Below are 18,471 nucleotides of genomic sequence, written 5' to 3'. Positions count from 1 at the left end.
ACTGGGCGATGGACTTCCTTGTTAAGAGGCTGGGGTGGATAAATATTTTGATAGTGATGTGGACAGATAACAAGCTGCAGAGTTCCCCTGTATTCATCCCAAACTGCACCCTATTTCGTATATAGTGTACTACTTTTGCACAGAGTATGGGCCCTGGTCAAACGTAGTGCGCTATATAGGGACTAGGGTGCCATTTAAGATGCAAACTCTGTTTTCCAGACTAGAGGGATAACTGGGGGCTGTTCATGCCTGCTCTGGTGCCAAGCAGTTAGAAACGTTAGAACGCTGATGTCTGACTTTCTTTTCTACTTTCAGAAATTGAAAGCACCAGCAGGCCGGGAGACTCTGGCATCAAACAAGTTGTTTGATGCCTCCGAGTTCTGGCTGCTGCTTTGGTACCGCAATCAGTACTCTGTCAGGACTCTGCCTAGACATCACACCTTGCTCTTCAAGCCCACCAGAGGAAGATTGGGGTAGAAACTAAGGAATGTAAGGGACTAGCAGAGGCTCTGGGTAAAGCACAATACCTGGTCATCAGGTGGCAGGTATAGACTGTAAAACCTTGTTGTTCTGTCTAAATTCCTGTGCTTAACATGAATCAACTGTTCACCAAATGCACACTTTATGTGAACATGGGGAACTTAAGTTATGTCCAACAACTGAAGTCTTGGTGTTGTGTGTCTTTCTTACCATGGACCTGGTTGATCTCAGAGTTGGACGAGAGGATCTCGTCGGCTAGTTTCTGGGCAGTGGGCAGCACCTCTGTGTGGTGTGCTGTGATGAGGTACTGGACCAGCTTCTGTAGCTGGTCTCTGTTCATCTGGAACAGGGTCTCTGAGATGGGCAGCCGCAGCTTGACCTGCTCTGGCTTCCTGATGCGGTACAGGGACAGGGCCACCACGTGGGCGCAGTAGAAGATGTCTCGGTTGCCGCAGCCGCAGGTGACCGAGGTGATCTTGCAGCGGTCGAAGCTGATGGCCACCTTGTGGGTGACCTCGGGCTCCGACTGGGAGGCGGGCTCCGTGACTGTGCCACTGAGGTGGAAACCTGGAGAGACAGAGAGAGAAGACCGGTGTCAGCAAACTTAATCAACATTGAAATTACTGCTGTGATTTCACATCTTCCCCTTTAGCAGTACATTCAGCTGAAGAATAGTTGGGACTCAGCACTCTAAAAGTCACAAGTCACATAAGTAATGAAGGGGTTGTCAAAACATTCTGGCAATGTACACACAAAGAATCCTGCAAACTAACATGTGATTAAGTTAACCTTTACAAAGAGAGCACCAGTTTGCAAAAGAAAAAAAGGTAATCTACCCCCAAAGCACTCTGGGATTGAGCTAGCAGTATCATAATCAGTTCAAGGGAAGCTAGAAGTTCAAGCCACGTAGTACATGGTCTTAAAATAATAAAACTGAGGGCAGGCTACAGCTCATATAAACCACATTTGTAGTTTAGTTAGCTGATAAGATGTGTAATACAAAAGGAGTAGATAAGATAGTGAAGGAAAAAGTGGATACTAGTTAAATACGTCTGGACCACATGAAACAGTTTCTTCACAGGAAATGCTCCTGCCTGCTTGCGAGGTTCTGGCATATTTGAGGTTTTGGAAGTCAGTCAGTCGGTTGTTGAGGGGCAAAGGGTGGGGAGAGGAGAGAGCGCATGCAGCAAGAGGAATGGTAAAGGGGTGTGTTTGTCTGATAGAAAGTCTGGCAGCTCACTTTGACTGGTAAATTATTAATGCTGGAGGGAGGCTCAGAGAAGGGGCTGGGAGAACAGAACTAAATTACTATATCACAGTACCCCACCAAACCATAGCAACCAGGCCTGCTCCCTGAACTTAAACACATTCTATTTATTTCATTTCTATGCTCCATGGCTGCATGACTAATGGCTAGATGCCAGGTGACCCATGATAGCAGATTGAATGTGAATAAAGGGTTGTAGGACCTTACCCCTGGCTACCCATAGTACACACTGGACATAGGTACACTACACCCCATAGAGTGGTATATAAAAAGCCCAACCTACAAACCTTCAATGTAGAGAGCTCAGCTAACCAAGGCTAACCTAATAAACACCAACCTGTCTGGGGAACTGTAATAGACCTGGAATGCCTAACACCCACACGCAAGCTCACTCCCACACGCAAGCTCACTCCCACACGCAAGCTCACTCCCACACGCAAGCTCACAAGCAAGTTCACTCTCACACACAAGCTCACAAATACACAATTAATTCTAGGGTTAGACTAGTGAGACAGGGGAGTAAAGCCTGCCGGTGTCTTGCCAAATCCCACAAAAGCCTTTTCCAGATGAGCTCTTCTGAGAAACGAGCCCCCCCTCTTCCCCAGTTCTCTTTTTCTTGGGGGGGTGGTCAATGTCCAATTTACTGCCAAACCCTTTCAGGCTGAGACAAAACCACAGGCCCATCTGATTAAGGAGAGTTTATGGTGATGTCTGTTTTCCTTTTGATAAAAGAAAAGGAGAGGGGCTACCCCTATGTGTTGCAAATGACTTGCAGCACAATGCAGAGTTCAAAGTGAATTTGGTGAAAGACAAGGATGCATGGAAACCTTGTGGAGAAAATGGCGGACTTTTGTGTTTACTGCGCCCATTTTTCTTCCATTCAGTCATCAGATCTTGTACTGTACAAGTACGGTCTTGGTCTATTTCCAAGGCAGTCTTGTAAAACTGGTACTGTATATTAATATGACAGAAACAAGGGAACAAACTAGTAAGATGTGGGTTAAGGGTCATTACACGGTAACAGAGTGATGCTGAGACTCAGATTCTTCACTTTAAAATGTATGTCAAACAAAAAACAATGACTGCAAAATTAAACCATAAAACTATGCACAAGGCCTACTTGGGAACAATTTCCACAGATTAATAATAAAAAATATATAAAAAATGACTTGAAGAACAGTCAGTAGACACAAATGGAGAATTATAGTTTCTGTAATAATCCTTATCCTGTATATGTAATATGTTATCAGGTTGAGGTTGTTCAACAGGCAGATCATGTCATTTGATGTATTTAGCCAGGATAGTCCACTCACACTTGGCACTGTTTTCCAGGGAGTGATTTCACAGCAAACTTACAGAAAGTAGGTATGCCATAACCCTATCTAATAAATGTAGCAATTTATGAAACAATCCAAAGTGGAAAAAACAGAGGTTTGTCAACTCTGTTACTGCTCACCACCATGTTCCTCTATGGCAGCTAGCGCTGTGTGATGTAACAGTGAGCCAATAAAGTGGACGACACAGAGGAGGTGACTAATGTGTTCTAAATCGGAGAGAGGTGGTAACACGGGCACACACTGTAGATGACGATACCATCCTTCCTCTAACACTAACTCCCCAATGGAAAGCGAAGATGTACACTGTACATGATGCCGCTCATAATGCCTCCATCTTTACCGTTCCACTAATCCGATGACAGAGGACATGTACACTCAGTACCAGGGAGAAGCCTTCTGCCATACACCTCTGAGGATATCTCAAAGGGATCTAACCCCCAGTCTACAGAGAGGGAAGAACCGCTGCACTGAAAGGTTGTTTACAGAAAAAAAAGTGATCTTGTAAATTGAAACACATATGTAGAGTACTGCTGCGTCTTTGGCAGCTGCACAAGAGCCATGTATCGGTTTTACAATATATCAAGATGTGTCCCTAACTCGAAAGAACAAGGCCTGACCACCAACAGTACCTCTAAACTGCGCGTGTGCGCGGCCACGCACTTCCTCCATGGCTGTCGCGCAGAGGAAATGCCATGCCGCGCAGAGACGCTAGAGACTGAACTTTACTAAATCCGCCCCATTAGTTTGTACCATATAGATCTTTTTTTTTTACTGTGATCGAATCAATATTATAAATCAGCCCCTTTTCAATGCAACAAACCAAAACAAATCTAACTTTGCAAGATTACGTCTGACGTTGTTGTTGACAGATCGCAACGGAGTAGAATTCTATTGGCTGCGCTTTTCAGATCAGAGCTACGCGTGTGCACATTTGTTGCTATTCTTTGCTAGTTAGCGAGTTATTAGCCCAGTTATAGATAAGTATAGGTCAGCAATGTGGAGTTACTGCTTCCTACAAGAGCACAAAACGTGTAGGCTACATTTAAAGCTGTCTTTGAAAAGCCAGTCAGGTAAAAACCTTATTTCTTAAATAAAGGGGCAGTGTTGTATTTTGAGACAGGCTTGAATATGCAAATAAGTCAATAGGCAGAGGGTCGTCTACATTGTATAATTTTCTGTATGGTAATAATAATAATTGTATTTTGTAAAGTGGTTTCTTGCATCGTACAACACAATACAATGCAATTTACAGTCACCTATTTAGCCCATGATGTTACAGACCAAGTAAAAAATCATGAATTAATATCAAGCCCTTCATAATGTAAAAACGTTTTTAAAAGTCTCATGCAATGTAGGCCTGCATTGAACACTACATATAGGCTACTGTAGGCTATATCATAGAAATCAAAAGCTATTTCCATGTGAAAATGTTATGTGATTTGCTCCATTGGTTTTGTTGGTAGGCCTACATTATGCTCAAATAGCCACAATAGCCTATTAGCTACTGTCTAAAACTGTAAGTTGCACAAAATTCTCACAATGTTCAAGTTTCTGCCCACAAGACCTAAAATTTGCTCAGGGCCCCCAAAAAGTTGAGGGAACATTGCTGACAACTATACATAAAGTACCACAACAATGTGCTACCTATGCATATGTAGTCAGACCGAGGGGCCTCGCTCACCTCTGTGCTCGGTGTAAGGGTGACTATGAGGCCCTATCTCCGTGCTGCAGCGTGGTGTGGGTCTGAATCTGACAGTTGCTGCAGTGCCACAGCCTGCTGCTGGTTAAAGAGGGACAGGCTGGGTAAGGTGGCTCCTCATATCCTTTCACAGTGTTCCCTACAGTAGAGAGCCAGGCATCTGCCGCTGTTGGACATGAAGGGCCCTCCTCGTCTTTCAGCCAGGGGCTCCCGTTTCCCCCCAGTCACCCCAACCCCCACCCCGTCTTTTGTTGGCCGGCCGCGTCGCTGAATGTGATCCTGCAGTCCCTTTCTGCTGCTCTTTTATTTTCGGTCTTTCTCTAGAAGCTCAGGGCAATACAATCCCCCTCTTCGTTGAACCCTCCTACCTTCCGCATGGTGTGTGTGTCCTTTCTGGACCTGGTCTAGAACCTGCAAACAGTGACGCTCTTCTAGATGAGGGAGGGGTGTCGGTGTCCTGAGGAGGGTCTGGGTGTCCTGAGGAGGAGGGTCTGGGTGTCGTCAGCAGGTGGTATAGAGGTGTCAGTTCAGTCACAATGCAAGATGCTGCTGCTGTATCAATCAGTCAGGGAGTGATGGTGGGAGGAAGGGATGGTGGGATGGAGGGAGGGTGGGAGGGAGGGATGTAAGGAGGGATGGTGGGAGGAAGGGATGTATGGTGGGAGGAAGGGATGGTGGGAAGGATGGTGGGATGGAGGGAGGGTGGGAGGGATGGAAGGAGGGATGGTGGGAGGGATGTATGGTGGGAAGGATGGTGGGATGGAAGGAGGGATGGTGGGAGGGATGGAAGGAGGGATGGTGGGATGGAAGGAGGGATGGTGGGAGGGATGGAAGGAGGGATGGTGGGTGGGATGGAGGGCTGGTGGGAGGGAGGGATGGTGGGAGGCATGGAGGGATGGATGGATGGAAGGTGGGCGGGCGGGATGGAGGGGTAATCAACACAACACTCCGCCACGGCTAATATGGGTCAGGCCAGCACTCCACACACTCTGTTGCAACTCTCAATTGTCTCCAGGAAGAGTCCCAGCAGGTTGCCATGGCCAGCCAGGCATAGAGGAGAGGACAGCTGATTGGGGAGGGAGGAGGGGGAGGATGGACCATGTGGCAAACACGGCTGGCTTATTTATTGCACACAAGCGTGCGGCGATACAAGACGCTGTGCGTGTTTGCTATATACAAGCTTGTTGGGGCTCCCAAACAAAACAGCAGGGAGAGAAAAGTGATGGCAGACAAAACAGGTTAGGCGGACGCCAGAGACCGGGTCAGGGGTAGCGGACGCCAGAGACCGGGTCAGGGGTAGCGGACGCCAGAAACCGGGTCAGGGGTAGCGGACGCCAGAAACCGGGTCAGGGGTAGCGGACGCCAGAGACCGGGTCAGGGGTAGCGGACGCCAGAGACCGGGTCAGGGGTAGCGGACGCCAGAGACCGGGTCAGGGGTAGCGGACGCCAGAGACCGGGTCAGGGGTAGCGGACGCCAGAGACCGGGTCAGGGGTAGCGGACGCCAGAGACCGGGTCAGGGGTAGCGGACGCCAGAGACCGGGTCAGGGGTAGCGGACGCCAGAGACCGGGTCAGGGGTAGCGGACGCCAGAGACCGGGTCAGGGGTAGCGGACGCCAGAGACCGGGTCAGGGGTAGCGGACGCCAGAGACCGGGTCAGGGGTAGCGGACGCCAGAGACCGGGTCAGGGGTAGCAGAGTGCAGATGAATCAGTGCGTCGGCAGTTCTAGTCACAGCAGCACTAACCACTTTAGGAGGCTCTTGACACTGCAGTATAAATCACTTCCCATCGGGAGGCCAGCTCTGAAGGAGGCCAGCTCTGAAGGAGGCCAGCTCTGAATCAGCTTTGGGGTCAGATCTAAAAGCAGCAGCTGAAGCTCCCTTGTCTCTTCTCTAGACCACTACTTAACACTCTGGGGCTGTGATGTCACACATTAAGAGGTCCCTATCCTTCTCACAGCGCTGGCTTTGTTCACTCTGACAGAGATATGCAAAACCATCGTCACAACCATTAGATAAAGCATTTTCCCCCAGTTATTCCCCATACTGTTGTAATCAAGGGGCCAGGGTAAAGCCCCTAAACAGATGAATTTCTAACAAAGGTGAAATTAATGTTTGGTTCTGGGAGCCCTGCCAGCCCCACAAAGCTGATTTGATCCTGAGCAGAAGCACATGGCCGTCTGTCTCTGGGGAAGAGCTGTGCTGTGGGGGAGGAGCCTGGATGGATGCAGCATGCATGGATGCTACATGAACAATATGACTGAGCCAGGGGAGGGAGGGGTTTGTTTCAGTAGGCTTACTCTTACTCTACACCATCCTGTCCGTCCGTCCTCCATCCATCCATAGCACCAAGTGACTGGGTTTATGCCTACAGTGTATAGGTATAGCGAGGCCTGATATGTCTAAGTAGGAGTTAGGAGGAGAGAGGCAGTAAGACATTGAGACATTTGAGTCCAGCTCATTGATCCGTCTGCTGCAGTGTCTAATAGTCATAATAATTCATCTGGGGGTGATGCTTCTAATGCAGCTCCTCCAGCCTGGACCCATCCACCAACCATCTGTCTACTGCAGCAATGGCTTGCTGGATGCAGTCGTGAGGTTGGGGTGGGAGGGAGGGATGGATGGACCTTCCATAGTCGGTGAGTGGGAAGAGCTGAGGATAGGAGAGAGAACCCCCTCATTCATTTGCTCCCTCCTCTCCTCCCTCCCTCGTTCACCGCTCCACTCCCTCACTGGGCCTGCACCATCTGCCACTCCGCCGGCCCGCCCACGTGGGCCCCACCAGCCAATCAGAGGGAAGTCCCTCCCCGCTTCTAAACCATTAACCTCTAATCAGCCATGGAGGCTGAGCTGGAGATCTGTATGCCAGGCAGGCAGGGAGCTGGGCCAACACAGCACGCACAGTACAGCCTCCACAGCCTAGGACCCCCCCTCTCTCTCTGCCCATTCCACCCCAACTACAGCTACATACCAGCCCACCTTCCATCTGTTCCGGCAGCAAGGAGGTTAACACAGCACCCCATCCCATGTTCCATCTGTTCCGGCAGCAAGGAGGTTAACACAGCACCCCAGCCCACCTTCCATCTGTTCCGGCAGCAAGGAGGTTAACACAGCACCCCATCCCATGTTCCATCTGTTCCGGCAGCAAGGAGGTTAACACAGCACCCCAGCCCACCTTCCATCTGTTCCGGCAGCAAGGAGGTTAACACAGCACCCCAGCCCACCTTCCATCTGTTCCGGCAGCCCACCTTCCATCTGTTCCGGCAGCAAGGAGGTTAACACAGCACCCCAGCCCACCTTCCATCTGTTCCGGCAGCAAGGAGGTTAACACAGCACCCCAGCCCACCTTCCATCTGTTCCGGCAGCAAGGAGGTTAACACAGCACCCCAGCCCACCGTCCATCTGTTCCGGCAGCAAGGAGGTTAACACAGCACCCCAGCCCACCGTCCATCTGTTCCGGCAGCAAGGAGGTTAACACAGCACCCCAGCCCACCTTCCATCTGTTCCGGCAGCAAGGAGGTTAACACAGCACCCCTGCCTCCCACCCATCTATCTCTACACAACAGACATGCATATGCACAGACACAGCAGTGCATTCAGCATCACACAAGGCCCAGGGCCCGCTGATCTGATAAAGGCCTGATTGATTCATTTGTGATTTCCTAACAGCGCCATCATGGCCCCAGCACTGGGAGCCATTTGTCACGATCACATTCAATTGATTTCTGATTCGCTTGAATTCTATGCGATGGCATAGAGGGGGGAAAAGCTGTAATCAACTCCCTTTCACTGGGCCTCCCTTAAAACACAGGCACTGACGTCTACGGAAATCTAAGATAAGATGCATCAGCCAATTTCCCATGATGCGTGTTGAGCTTGTAGGCTAGTCGTTGAGTTTGGGGGGAGGGGTGGGGGATACAAATCTAAACTATAGCTAGCAACGCCGCACTGGGGAAGATCAAAACAATCATTTAGCACCCGATGCAAACCAGACCTGGCTGAAGTGCCTTTATTCTGCTGCTGATCATTCATAGATTCAGGCAGGAGAGCAGTCTTAGTGGAAGAGATAAATATGAACGAGAGAGTGAGTGAGAGCAGGCTGAAAGGAGAAGATGAATCGTAGCACGTTGGGACGGCCCGTAATCACATACAGATGTCCTGCTTGAGATAAAAGAACGCTAGCTCTTCAAATGGAGGCTGACAGAATGGGAGGGGGATATCCCCTCATTGTTATTTGGGCTCAAGGTCTTCATGGCTGCCATACTAAAAGCAGAGCTGAGAAAAGCATATTCCGTTTCCCTGACCAATTCAAGACATTGTAGGAGGCAACAGTGAATGCTCCGTGCGCGTGGAAGGTCAATTTAAATTCCCCTTGAATGGCGCTGTGCAATGTGTAGCAGAGAAAACAAATACGGTATATCCAATGTTCCTCACAAACAAAACACCTGGGTTGTTCCAGTCAGTACACAGTACTGCACTCGAAGGGCCTTGGTTGATGTGTAGATAACTGGCCAGTCTTCTCTCGCTCCTGTGTGCGAGCAAACCTCTTCCCCAAGGCTAAACAAAAAGATTCAGATCTGGTGTTTTGCTGCTCTTGTTTGCGTGCCTCGCATTGTCCCTTGGCCTTGTGTGTCGAGGGAGGAGCTGCAGGTAGAGGGTTAGCTGCTAGCTGAGGGGCAGCCAGGGTGCATAAGAGAAGCTGACAGCTCCCAAAGGTCACCAGGCTGCATTTATCCCCCAATTACTGACAGATCAGGTCAGCTCCTCAATGCCTAGCGATGCTCTTATCAACCCCCTCTAGTCTCTCTACAGCTATGGCCCCTAATGCACCCATCTAACACTGGTCTTTCATTACGTGTGCCCTTAAAATGTACGGATTCCTATTTAATATGCAAGCAACCATCTGCCCCCGTCTTGTTGCGATTGACAAGGAGCAGTCAGGGCAGCAAAATGCCTCTTGTGAGGCGTTTGTTCTTGAAGCACGGTCGCGGTGCTTGATAAGTGCGCATTAAGAGGCTTATATTTCATAAAACTCACAAAAGAAAAAAATGCTGCCATCGACGATGTGAAAATGTGCAAAGAATAGCAAGTGGCTAAAGACAGAAACAGGCTCTGAAGTTAGCATTTGTTCTGTTGACAAAGAGAAAAATGTGTAGCGCAAATCTAAATCGCCACTTTTGGCATAATTTATTAACCCCTTCAGTTGTAAACCAGTCTCAGATGGAAAGAAACAAAAACAATGAAAAAAAAATCAGCTTTTAAAGTCTGAAGATACTGTGAGCTTGTCAGACACAAACCTCCTCCTCCCCCACAAACCAAACCATTGCCATAATGATGCGGAAGCTATGAGTAAATGACAGCTGAGGCGAGATGAACTGACGTCTCCTTTGGTCCATTAACAAGATAGCAATCCCTGATCTGCAATTGGGCTTCTGGTTGACTTCATAAAGCCAAGCTTAGCATCTGGACCAGAAAAAAACAGAGGGCCTGACACAAAGGATGGGGCCCGACGTGAAGCCTCGTCTTGCATGCATTTTGATGCTGCCTGGGACCCTGAAGGTGTGTTGTATTCTGTAAAGACAGGCTTCAGATCAGCTGAAGCAAAGGCAATGTAATGGTGTCAACTGAAATGACCACTCCTCCCTCCCCCTTTCCTCCTTTCCTCCTCCAACTCCCAAACTCCTCATTATCTAGGCCTATCTCCCCCTCCTCCCTTCCTCCTCCAACTCCCAAACTCCTCATTATCTAGGCCTATCTCCCCCCTCCTCCAACTCCCAAACTCCTCCTTCTCTAGGACCATCCCTCCCTACTTTTGTTTCAGGGGACTGCCTTGCCTTGTGAGCTGGTATGCACCCTGAAAAAAGCCCAATGATGCGCTAGCGCCCCGCTCCCCTCCGCATGCACACAAGTACAGTCTTAATCTCGCCGTGACCCGCTTTATTTCCCCTGAACCGGCTGCCCACTGGGCCCAGGATTCACAGGAGCCCTTTGTTCTCGCCGGGTCTGTCTAGGCCTCAGGCAAGGGCCTGGCTCACCACAAAGCTTAAACAGCGGTTAGCAGGCGTCAGCTTGGAAGCAGGGTCCTGGACACCATTGCCGCTGCCACTGAGATGCTGCATGCAGAAGAAAGATGAGGATTAAGAGAAGGAGGAGAAAGAGAGCGGAGGAGAAAGAGAGAGGAGGAGATGTGTGGAGAACAGAAATGAGATCCGGAGACAACAGGGGGTGCCAAAAGGCATTGATGGCGCTCGGAACACACTTGCTCCCGGTTCCCTAGCACTGCGGTGAAACAGGATGTTATTTAGTCAGAGGGTACGACAGGCTTTCTCAGCGCTGGCTCTGGCTGGGACCTTTGAATGGGTAGTGTGTGCTGGGGAGTGTTAGGCTTGGAATAGGCTCCTACAAAAGACAGACGTAATCTAACCAGGGACGTGGGATTCTATCACCCATGTTATTCCTTTCTTTCAATCACTGAACCACCAGAGCATTGCAATGTAGGAGAAATGCTATAACTGTGGCCGTGGCAAAGTAGCCATTTCAACAATGCAATGGTAATTTCACAGTCCCTCTAAACTGAATTTGTATCTTTGTGATATTTGCTTCAGTAAGTGAAATATCAGTCTCTCTCCAGCAGAAAACCCCAACATGTGATGTCCATTATAACAGGGGATTTGTCTTTGCTGTCAGTTTATTTCAGAGCACAAAAACAAGTGAACTCAATAACCTGGGGGACAGGATAAAATTGACACCAGCCCATTCAGGCCCACACCAAATAATGGCAAGCGTTCACACATGCGCATGCAGCCAGAATAAAAAGGCAAGGCTCAGTAAACAATACCACACAATGCACTTTGGCTCTGTTCTGTTTACAAAGAAAAGGCCTTATCGCTAGAGAGCCGCTCATTCACATGGCCCTGACACTCTGAAAAAGAGCAGCTCACCAGTGACAGCCCCTCTAAGGGAAGCACTGTCGGACGCAAAGCTAGCCCGCTCAATGGACCCACCGGACCACCATTCTAAAGTACCAGATTCCACACAGACAGAAGGACATCATTAGTAGAAACTAGCCGGCATGGAGACGACGTAGTTCTCTGTCTCACAATGAGCTACCAAGCATGTGAGCCTGGGCCGTAATAGGAGCGTTGGGTGGTATGTTCCCTGGGTTCTGCTTACTATTTCTTTCTCTTCCTCTCGTTCCACATAGACGGCTCTGCATTGTATGCCATGTCTATGGGTAAATAGAAGCTTTCCATGGCGCTCCATTCAGGGCAGACAGAGGCCATGTCATCGGGGTGGCAGATCAGAGAGTCAGGGGGCGGTATATGCATTCAGTGCCCTTTAGGCTGCGATGCCTGTATTGATAGGCACACCCACAAAAACAATCAAAACAATAGGCCAGATAGGCCAGTGGAGAAAGACAACTTAAGACTAAACCAACAATGATGCAAGCTTTACAATTCTGGATGTGTAGACAATGGGTTCCAGTAAAAACAAGCATGGCCAGTGTGGAAATCCAAGAGCTGAGCTGTGCGTGTCATGCTGCAGTGCCGGAGAGAACCTGAAACACCAACTATCATTAGACAAGCTAGAACTCTTACATGTGAGTAATTCAAATATACACTCCACTACATACACCTATTACCTACCATTCGCTCCACAGCTTTCCCCCCGTACTCCAATGCTTCTCATTTAAGCTCTACTTGAAGAGAATGGACATTGATACAAGTGCTTTAAAAATGACCTGTGCCTTCATCCAGCAGGAGCGTTTGAGTAGCTTTTGGACCAGTCGTAGCGTTCTCTCACAAAGAGAGCTTGATTAATAAGCATGGCTCCTTTTCCGGAGAGCGACAGAAAGGAAAAGGCCATCTGAAAGGCACTTAAAGACAAATTATGTAGATTTAAACACTGCTTTGGTCACCGGGGATGCTGTGGTGAATATTCATAAAGCAGCACTCCAGACTGGTTAAAGAGCCTCACCTATGAGAGGTCACCACAGAGAGACAGCCAGCAAATCAACTTCTCTGATTTGGCTTGAACTCGCCTCCTCTCCACCAAATAATCAAACTGAGAAACTTTTCCCGGCATTCGGTCTCTTTAGCATGTAATAACCTTCTGTGCCTAATTACCCATAACTATCCTACTGCAGTGGATGGAGATATTCTCCATGCAGAGTCACACAGACCCAGACTTAAACCCAGTGGTAAGGGCAGTGACAAAGGCTGAGGACTAGCGCCTTTATTTTTACAGAGATCCAATAAATGAGCTACTTTCTGATTGGATACTATATGTAATTCTATGCTAGTAATAACCTGAACTAGCTTCAGACGGTGGCAACATTGTTTTCTTTCAGGTGCCATTAACCACAGTGGCACAGTAATCTCAACTACATGGCTTAGTTATAATACAGGGCTGTTCTGTTCACCTCCTCCCAGTCCCTCCCTCTTCACATTAAGGTCGCTGCCATCGCAAAAAGACACCAAGCCCTAACAACAACGTACACTGTGGACTGGGCAAGCGCCATCTGGACCTGCCTGACTTGGCACACGTCGGTGGTCGTCCTTGCGGGAGTTAGCTGTTAGCTGGGGGATACAGCAAAGCAGAAAAGCCTGATTTCAACGGGGTCCATACTCAAACTACTTTCTCTTCCTTCCTTGTGAGAAGTGGGGATGTTTTTCCAAATACGTTTTCTTTCTTTTTCTTTACCAAAGTGAATAAATGGGAGGAATGGGCAAAAGAAAAGCTCTAGGCTGGCTAGCTGCCCTCTCCCACCTTGTTATTAAAACATCGTTTTTTACCTGATTACAGACCTGACTAGGACCGGGCAGGCTGTTGGACAAACACTGGCCACTCCAGTAACAACAAGCACCGCTATTAGTACTACAGTACACTACCAGCACCAGGCAATTAAACGCACGTACACACACACAGACACACACACACAGACACACACACAGACACACAGTTGAGGGCCGGGCACCCTTCTACTATGTATCTCTCTCTCAAATCTCAGCTTAGAGCTTCTTCCTGTATCGGCACGCAGCGACCGGCCACGCAGCGACCAGCCACGCTACACTGCTCAGCCTAAACCCACACATGGAAGAGGATCATACACCACTATGCTCAGGAATGTGGATGTGAATGTGGATTGTGAAACCCCCTTTAGGCTGTGGGGTATCGAAAGCCAGGAAGCTCCCCCTTGAATTGTTTCTGTCTGTTCAGACATATCGCATGGAGAGGAGAGCCAGGGAAGGGGAGGGCTACTATGTGAAATGAGGGGGAGAAAGCCGATCCCACAACTAGATTAAACGTAGGTATTTTGCAAAAATAATTAACTCAAGGAAGAGGAAGCAAAAAAATAATTTGCTTAAGGGGGAGGGAGAGAAAGTCTTGGAACTCCCACACCACATGGGTGTGGTAATGAAAGTTCCCCCCATAGCCCTCCAGAATATTAAATCATGGGTATGGTTGTAGAAGTGGGCAGCTGCCTATCAATTTAGCCTGGATACGGACAGAGAGCAGCAGAGAGGCTCCGTTCCTTACTCAGCAGGAGCTGTCTGCCAAGGCCCAGTGGAGTCAGGCAGGGGGTAGAGGGGATGCAGGGTGGTGGCACACCCCCTACCCAGGGCCACGTGCCAAACACAATGACCCACGGAGCTGCCAGGCCACTGTGTCTGCTGGGCTCTGTGTGTGTGTGTGCGTGCGTGTAGGAATGTGCATGTTTGCATTCCAAAGAGGCATGCTGCCTCCCTCGCCACAGCAACAGCAAGAGGAGAGTTTGGACTTTGCTGAAACAGAGGGAGAAAGGGAAGGAGGGAGCGAGCGAGGAGACAGGGCGGACCGAGGAGGGAGGGGAAAGCGACATCAATGGATGAAACTGGGCACTGAGCCAAGCTCCGGCATTACAATACAAAGAAGAAAAAAACTGAACATTTAAGGAGAGAAAGAGAGAGAAAGAGAGAAGGGCATGGCAAAGAAGGAGAACGGGACAAGAGGCAGTGTGCTAGTCTGTCGTGTATCTGGGGGTGAGGCCAATTCTATTATCACTAGTCGGAGGGTAAAGGAAGGAGCTCTCTGGTGGGCTATAGTGGACGGCTGGCAACACAGCCAATGACACAGGGCGGCGCACAATTGGCCCAGCGTCGTCCGGGTTTGGCCGGTGTAGGCAATCATTGTAAATAAGAATTTGTTCTTAACTGACTTGCCTAGTTAAACAACGGTTAAAACAATAAAATAATAACACAGCCAGGCCACGACTGGAATAGGAAAAAGAGAATCACGAGGAGGAAAAGCTATTGATATTCTGTGAAAGAAGAAAGAACTTTCTTCCAATAACAGTGCAGAGTGCAACATTCTAAACTACCGCGCAACACAACATAATGTTGTTCAGTATTTTGAACCAAACTCCCTTGTGAAAGCACAGCAAAGATAATCAGCTCAGCCCATCTCCATGCTCCACCAGGCAGACAGACAGTTAGCCTCATGCTCCAGTAACAAGGTGTTGCAGTAGCTATTAATTGGCTGCTCTTCCCCCGTGCCAGGCATTAGGAAGCAGGGAGCAGGCAGGGAGCAGTGCTAGCCAGACTGGGTTTCATTAGCCTAGCCTCTGCAGTACCTGACATCAAAACAAAGGGGTTAGCTACAGCTGCCTGTCAGGCACGGGCAGCAGCACACAGAACTAGATTAGAGGCAGGTGGGGTAGTAGATTACTGAGTGGCTCTATCTGCTGCAATCAGGTCAACCCTGGCTGACACACTGAAGACACATAGATGTACATGCACGAGCATGTGCACACACACGGACGCATTCCACAGGCCCAACTAAAACCAGTTTAACTAGTTTAAAACCTCACCGTGCTGTCCCTCTCCCCTTTCTGGACAGACAGACGGACGGTGGGTGAGTGCTGTTCAGATCACTAGACTCCGACACGTATCAACATATAGATTTGGAGGAGGATTAGCCGGCCTACTACTGAGCCCTTCAGCAACTCAGCACAAACAAACAGAATCTAAGTAGGCCTTCTTAGAATGGGCCAATATCTAAGATTAAGCATTATCCTGAGAAGTGCAAAGCACCCGCCAAAAATAGGTGACATTGCATGACTATTTGGGTTGGGCATTGTGTTGATAACATTATCAGGCCTCACTCTGTCTACTAGGTCGGCCTATTCTTTGAACGTACGGCTAATCAGCCACAAGCAGGGGCTGACGTACTATATCCTGAAATGATATGCGTTGGAGCTGGCAAACACAGAGGGCTAGTATCCAAGCCGTGCTAGAAGGATTACACTTGGCCCAATGAGAAAGCTTGTCTCCTCCCACACTCCTAAAGGAAGGAGGAGAGCTCGTCTCGTGGCTGGCAGCTCAGGTCCCATCTGGCCTGTACACACACCCACACAGGAGATTCTTCCTTCTCCTATAGCACTGGCCTCATTTAATAGCTACACACACACACACAACTATTGTCTGCAGGAGGGAGCTTCACTGTTACAGTGGTAGGAGGGGAGGGACTGGACTCTCTACACTGGCTCCCAAATACTAAGAAGACTAATCCTGTTATACACGTCCTAATAAGAAATGAATGAATGAAAAGCTTCTTCACAGAAGGGGAGCAAGCAGCAGTGGGTCTGGGGTTGGGCTAAGTGGGCCCAGGGGGTTGGGGTACAGTCATTGGTGGCCAGGCTACTTTAGCAACCCAGTGTGCTCTAGGTCTAAGTCTAATTTGTGCAGTTGTTCCTTTAAAGTGGCCCCGGGGCCTCTGGGAAGGTTCTAATCAGTGTGTGAAGGCAGATCCATCAGATATGCTAATCAGAGATCTTACCTGAACAAATACCCTCAAGAGCAGTCTCATCCATCTTAATTGGGAGAGGGCTTGTTAATAATGCAGGCTAGGCAGGCAGGGAGGGGAGGCTGAGGGGCGCTCTGCAGATATTAATAGAGGGATTTGATGAGAGGGGGATTTTTTTCATCCAATCATCAAGGACAGAACACAAATCAGACAGGGAAAAAGCCCCCCGGGGACAAATTCCTGGGTGCACTTCAGAGTGGCTGTGACCTCGCGGTCTACCTTGGCTGTTGAAAGACTTTCTAGTTCTGTAACTATCTGAAATCCACAATAGTCATATCATGAAACAACAGTAGCCCATGTCTAAAAATGGAGACTCTGGAGTTGAATGCTCATTGGGATGACTAACTGGTGAGGGTGGAAAATAGCCAAGCAGCATCAAGAGGCCAGTTAGTAAATGGATGGCTGGGGTTAAATATCCACTGTTATGTTATAAACCATTGACATTACTTTAATAGGAATCCGGTGTTCCATAACTGGAGTGAAACTGCATACTTTGAAGTCGGGGCTGGCACAAAGGCTGCTTGATATACAAGAGAGGCCTCTAGGTTTGCAAACTGGGGGAAATTGAGAGGCAGGCGACCATTGTAGGAGCTCAATTGACTTCAAAGCTCGGGGAGTGTTTATGACACGTGCGCCATTTGAGGCGGGCTTAACCCCTATGGGACGTGAGGACCCGAGGGAGAGCAGGGAGACGGGGAGGGACAACCCCTTTTCCCCAGAAAGACATGACCAGGAGGACTACTGGGAATACGAGAGAGGCTAAGAGATTAACTCACGCATTAGCTTTGTCTTACTTCTACCTCAGGTATAGCGTCCTGGAGTAGTGTCCACTGTCAGACAGTGGTACTGAATGGAAATATGAGCTGGTTGTATAGTCTTCTATGTCAAAGACATTCTTTAAAGCTTGAATCACTAACCAAGGCTAGCAGTAGCAGGACAGACCTCTTTTTTCTAGTGCTGGCCTCAAAGTCACCTAGCAACAGACAGACTATTCTACTGTACTTTACTAGGTCAATTCCAGTAGTAATGGGGAGAGATTAGGTTAGTAGCACAATTAGCTAGGTGTTTGGCTGGCCCAATTATGTTGGACTTGACAGAAAGTCAGGGAGGGAGGAAGGGGTGGGACTGGACAATTGAGCAGGTCTGATGGTAGTTCTAGGAACATATGTTCCAAAGCACCACTACTGGACTCCAGACTGCATTACCTGGGGGAGTTCCCAGCATGACTGCTTTTGTGGATAGCATGGCACACTTTCAAAGCGGAGGAAGACTGTTCTGACAGACAAAAGGACACCACACTGAAATAGGACGGGATTATCCATAATTAGACAAACATATGTGTTGTTGTTTTGCTTGTTGAGCGTGTTAATGAGGAGATAAACAACTTAAAATGTAGCATAATAGCCTGTTGCCTCAAGTGTATGGGTACGTGTGACAAATAGGACAAAAGTAGATGGAAAACAGGTGAAATCACAAGGAAACCACATAGGAAGTCACGCTTAATCTATGCATGGCTTCCGTTAATATGGTCAAAAAGATGTTTAAAATGCTTTTCACAGAAGACAATTATCGGAAACATATTCTGAAAGCAGGAAAGAAGTGAAAATAACCCCTAATCAACTCTAACTGACACCATTATGCCCAAGGTGAGCCCCAGCGTCACCATCAGGGTGCAAAGATTCCTGCTACCTCTAATGTCAGAGCCCAGCCGTGATGGACAGAATAAAGGAGGAGACTAGGGAAGGAAGATGAGGAGAGGACAAAAGGGCCAGGGTGAGGGCTGTGGTGTGGAGCGGCTCTAAAGAGACACAGAGAGAGAGGGAGAGTTAGGCAGGGGCCTTCCTTC

The 18,471-nt window shown here is 48.7% G+C and overlaps 1 protein-coding gene across 2 annotated transcripts in view; it reads right to left on the bottom strand.

The window, feature by feature from the left end:
- LOC139559722 (zinc finger SWIM domain-containing protein 5-like) overlaps positions 1-18,471 on the bottom strand; it is a 46,030-nt gene that overhangs the window by 13,019 nt on the left and 14,540 nt on the right. For both annotated transcript variants that reach the window (XM_071375977.1, XM_071375976.1), the window contains exon 2: positions 691-1,047. In XM_071375977.1, coding sequence (XP_071232078.1) covers positions 691-1,047 — 357 coding nt within the window. The remainder of the gene's footprint in view (positions 1-690; positions 1,048-18,471) is intronic.

Source organism: Salvelinus alpinus, chromosome 30 (assembly GCF_045679555.1).
Source record: "Salvelinus alpinus chromosome 30, SLU_Salpinus.1, whole genome shotgun sequence".
Classification (NCBI taxonomy): domain Eukaryota; kingdom Metazoa; phylum Chordata; class Actinopteri; order Salmoniformes; family Salmonidae; genus Salvelinus; species Salvelinus alpinus.
The sequence above is the reverse complement of the archived record's forward strand: the minus strand, read 5'-3'. Positions and strand labels throughout refer to the sequence as shown.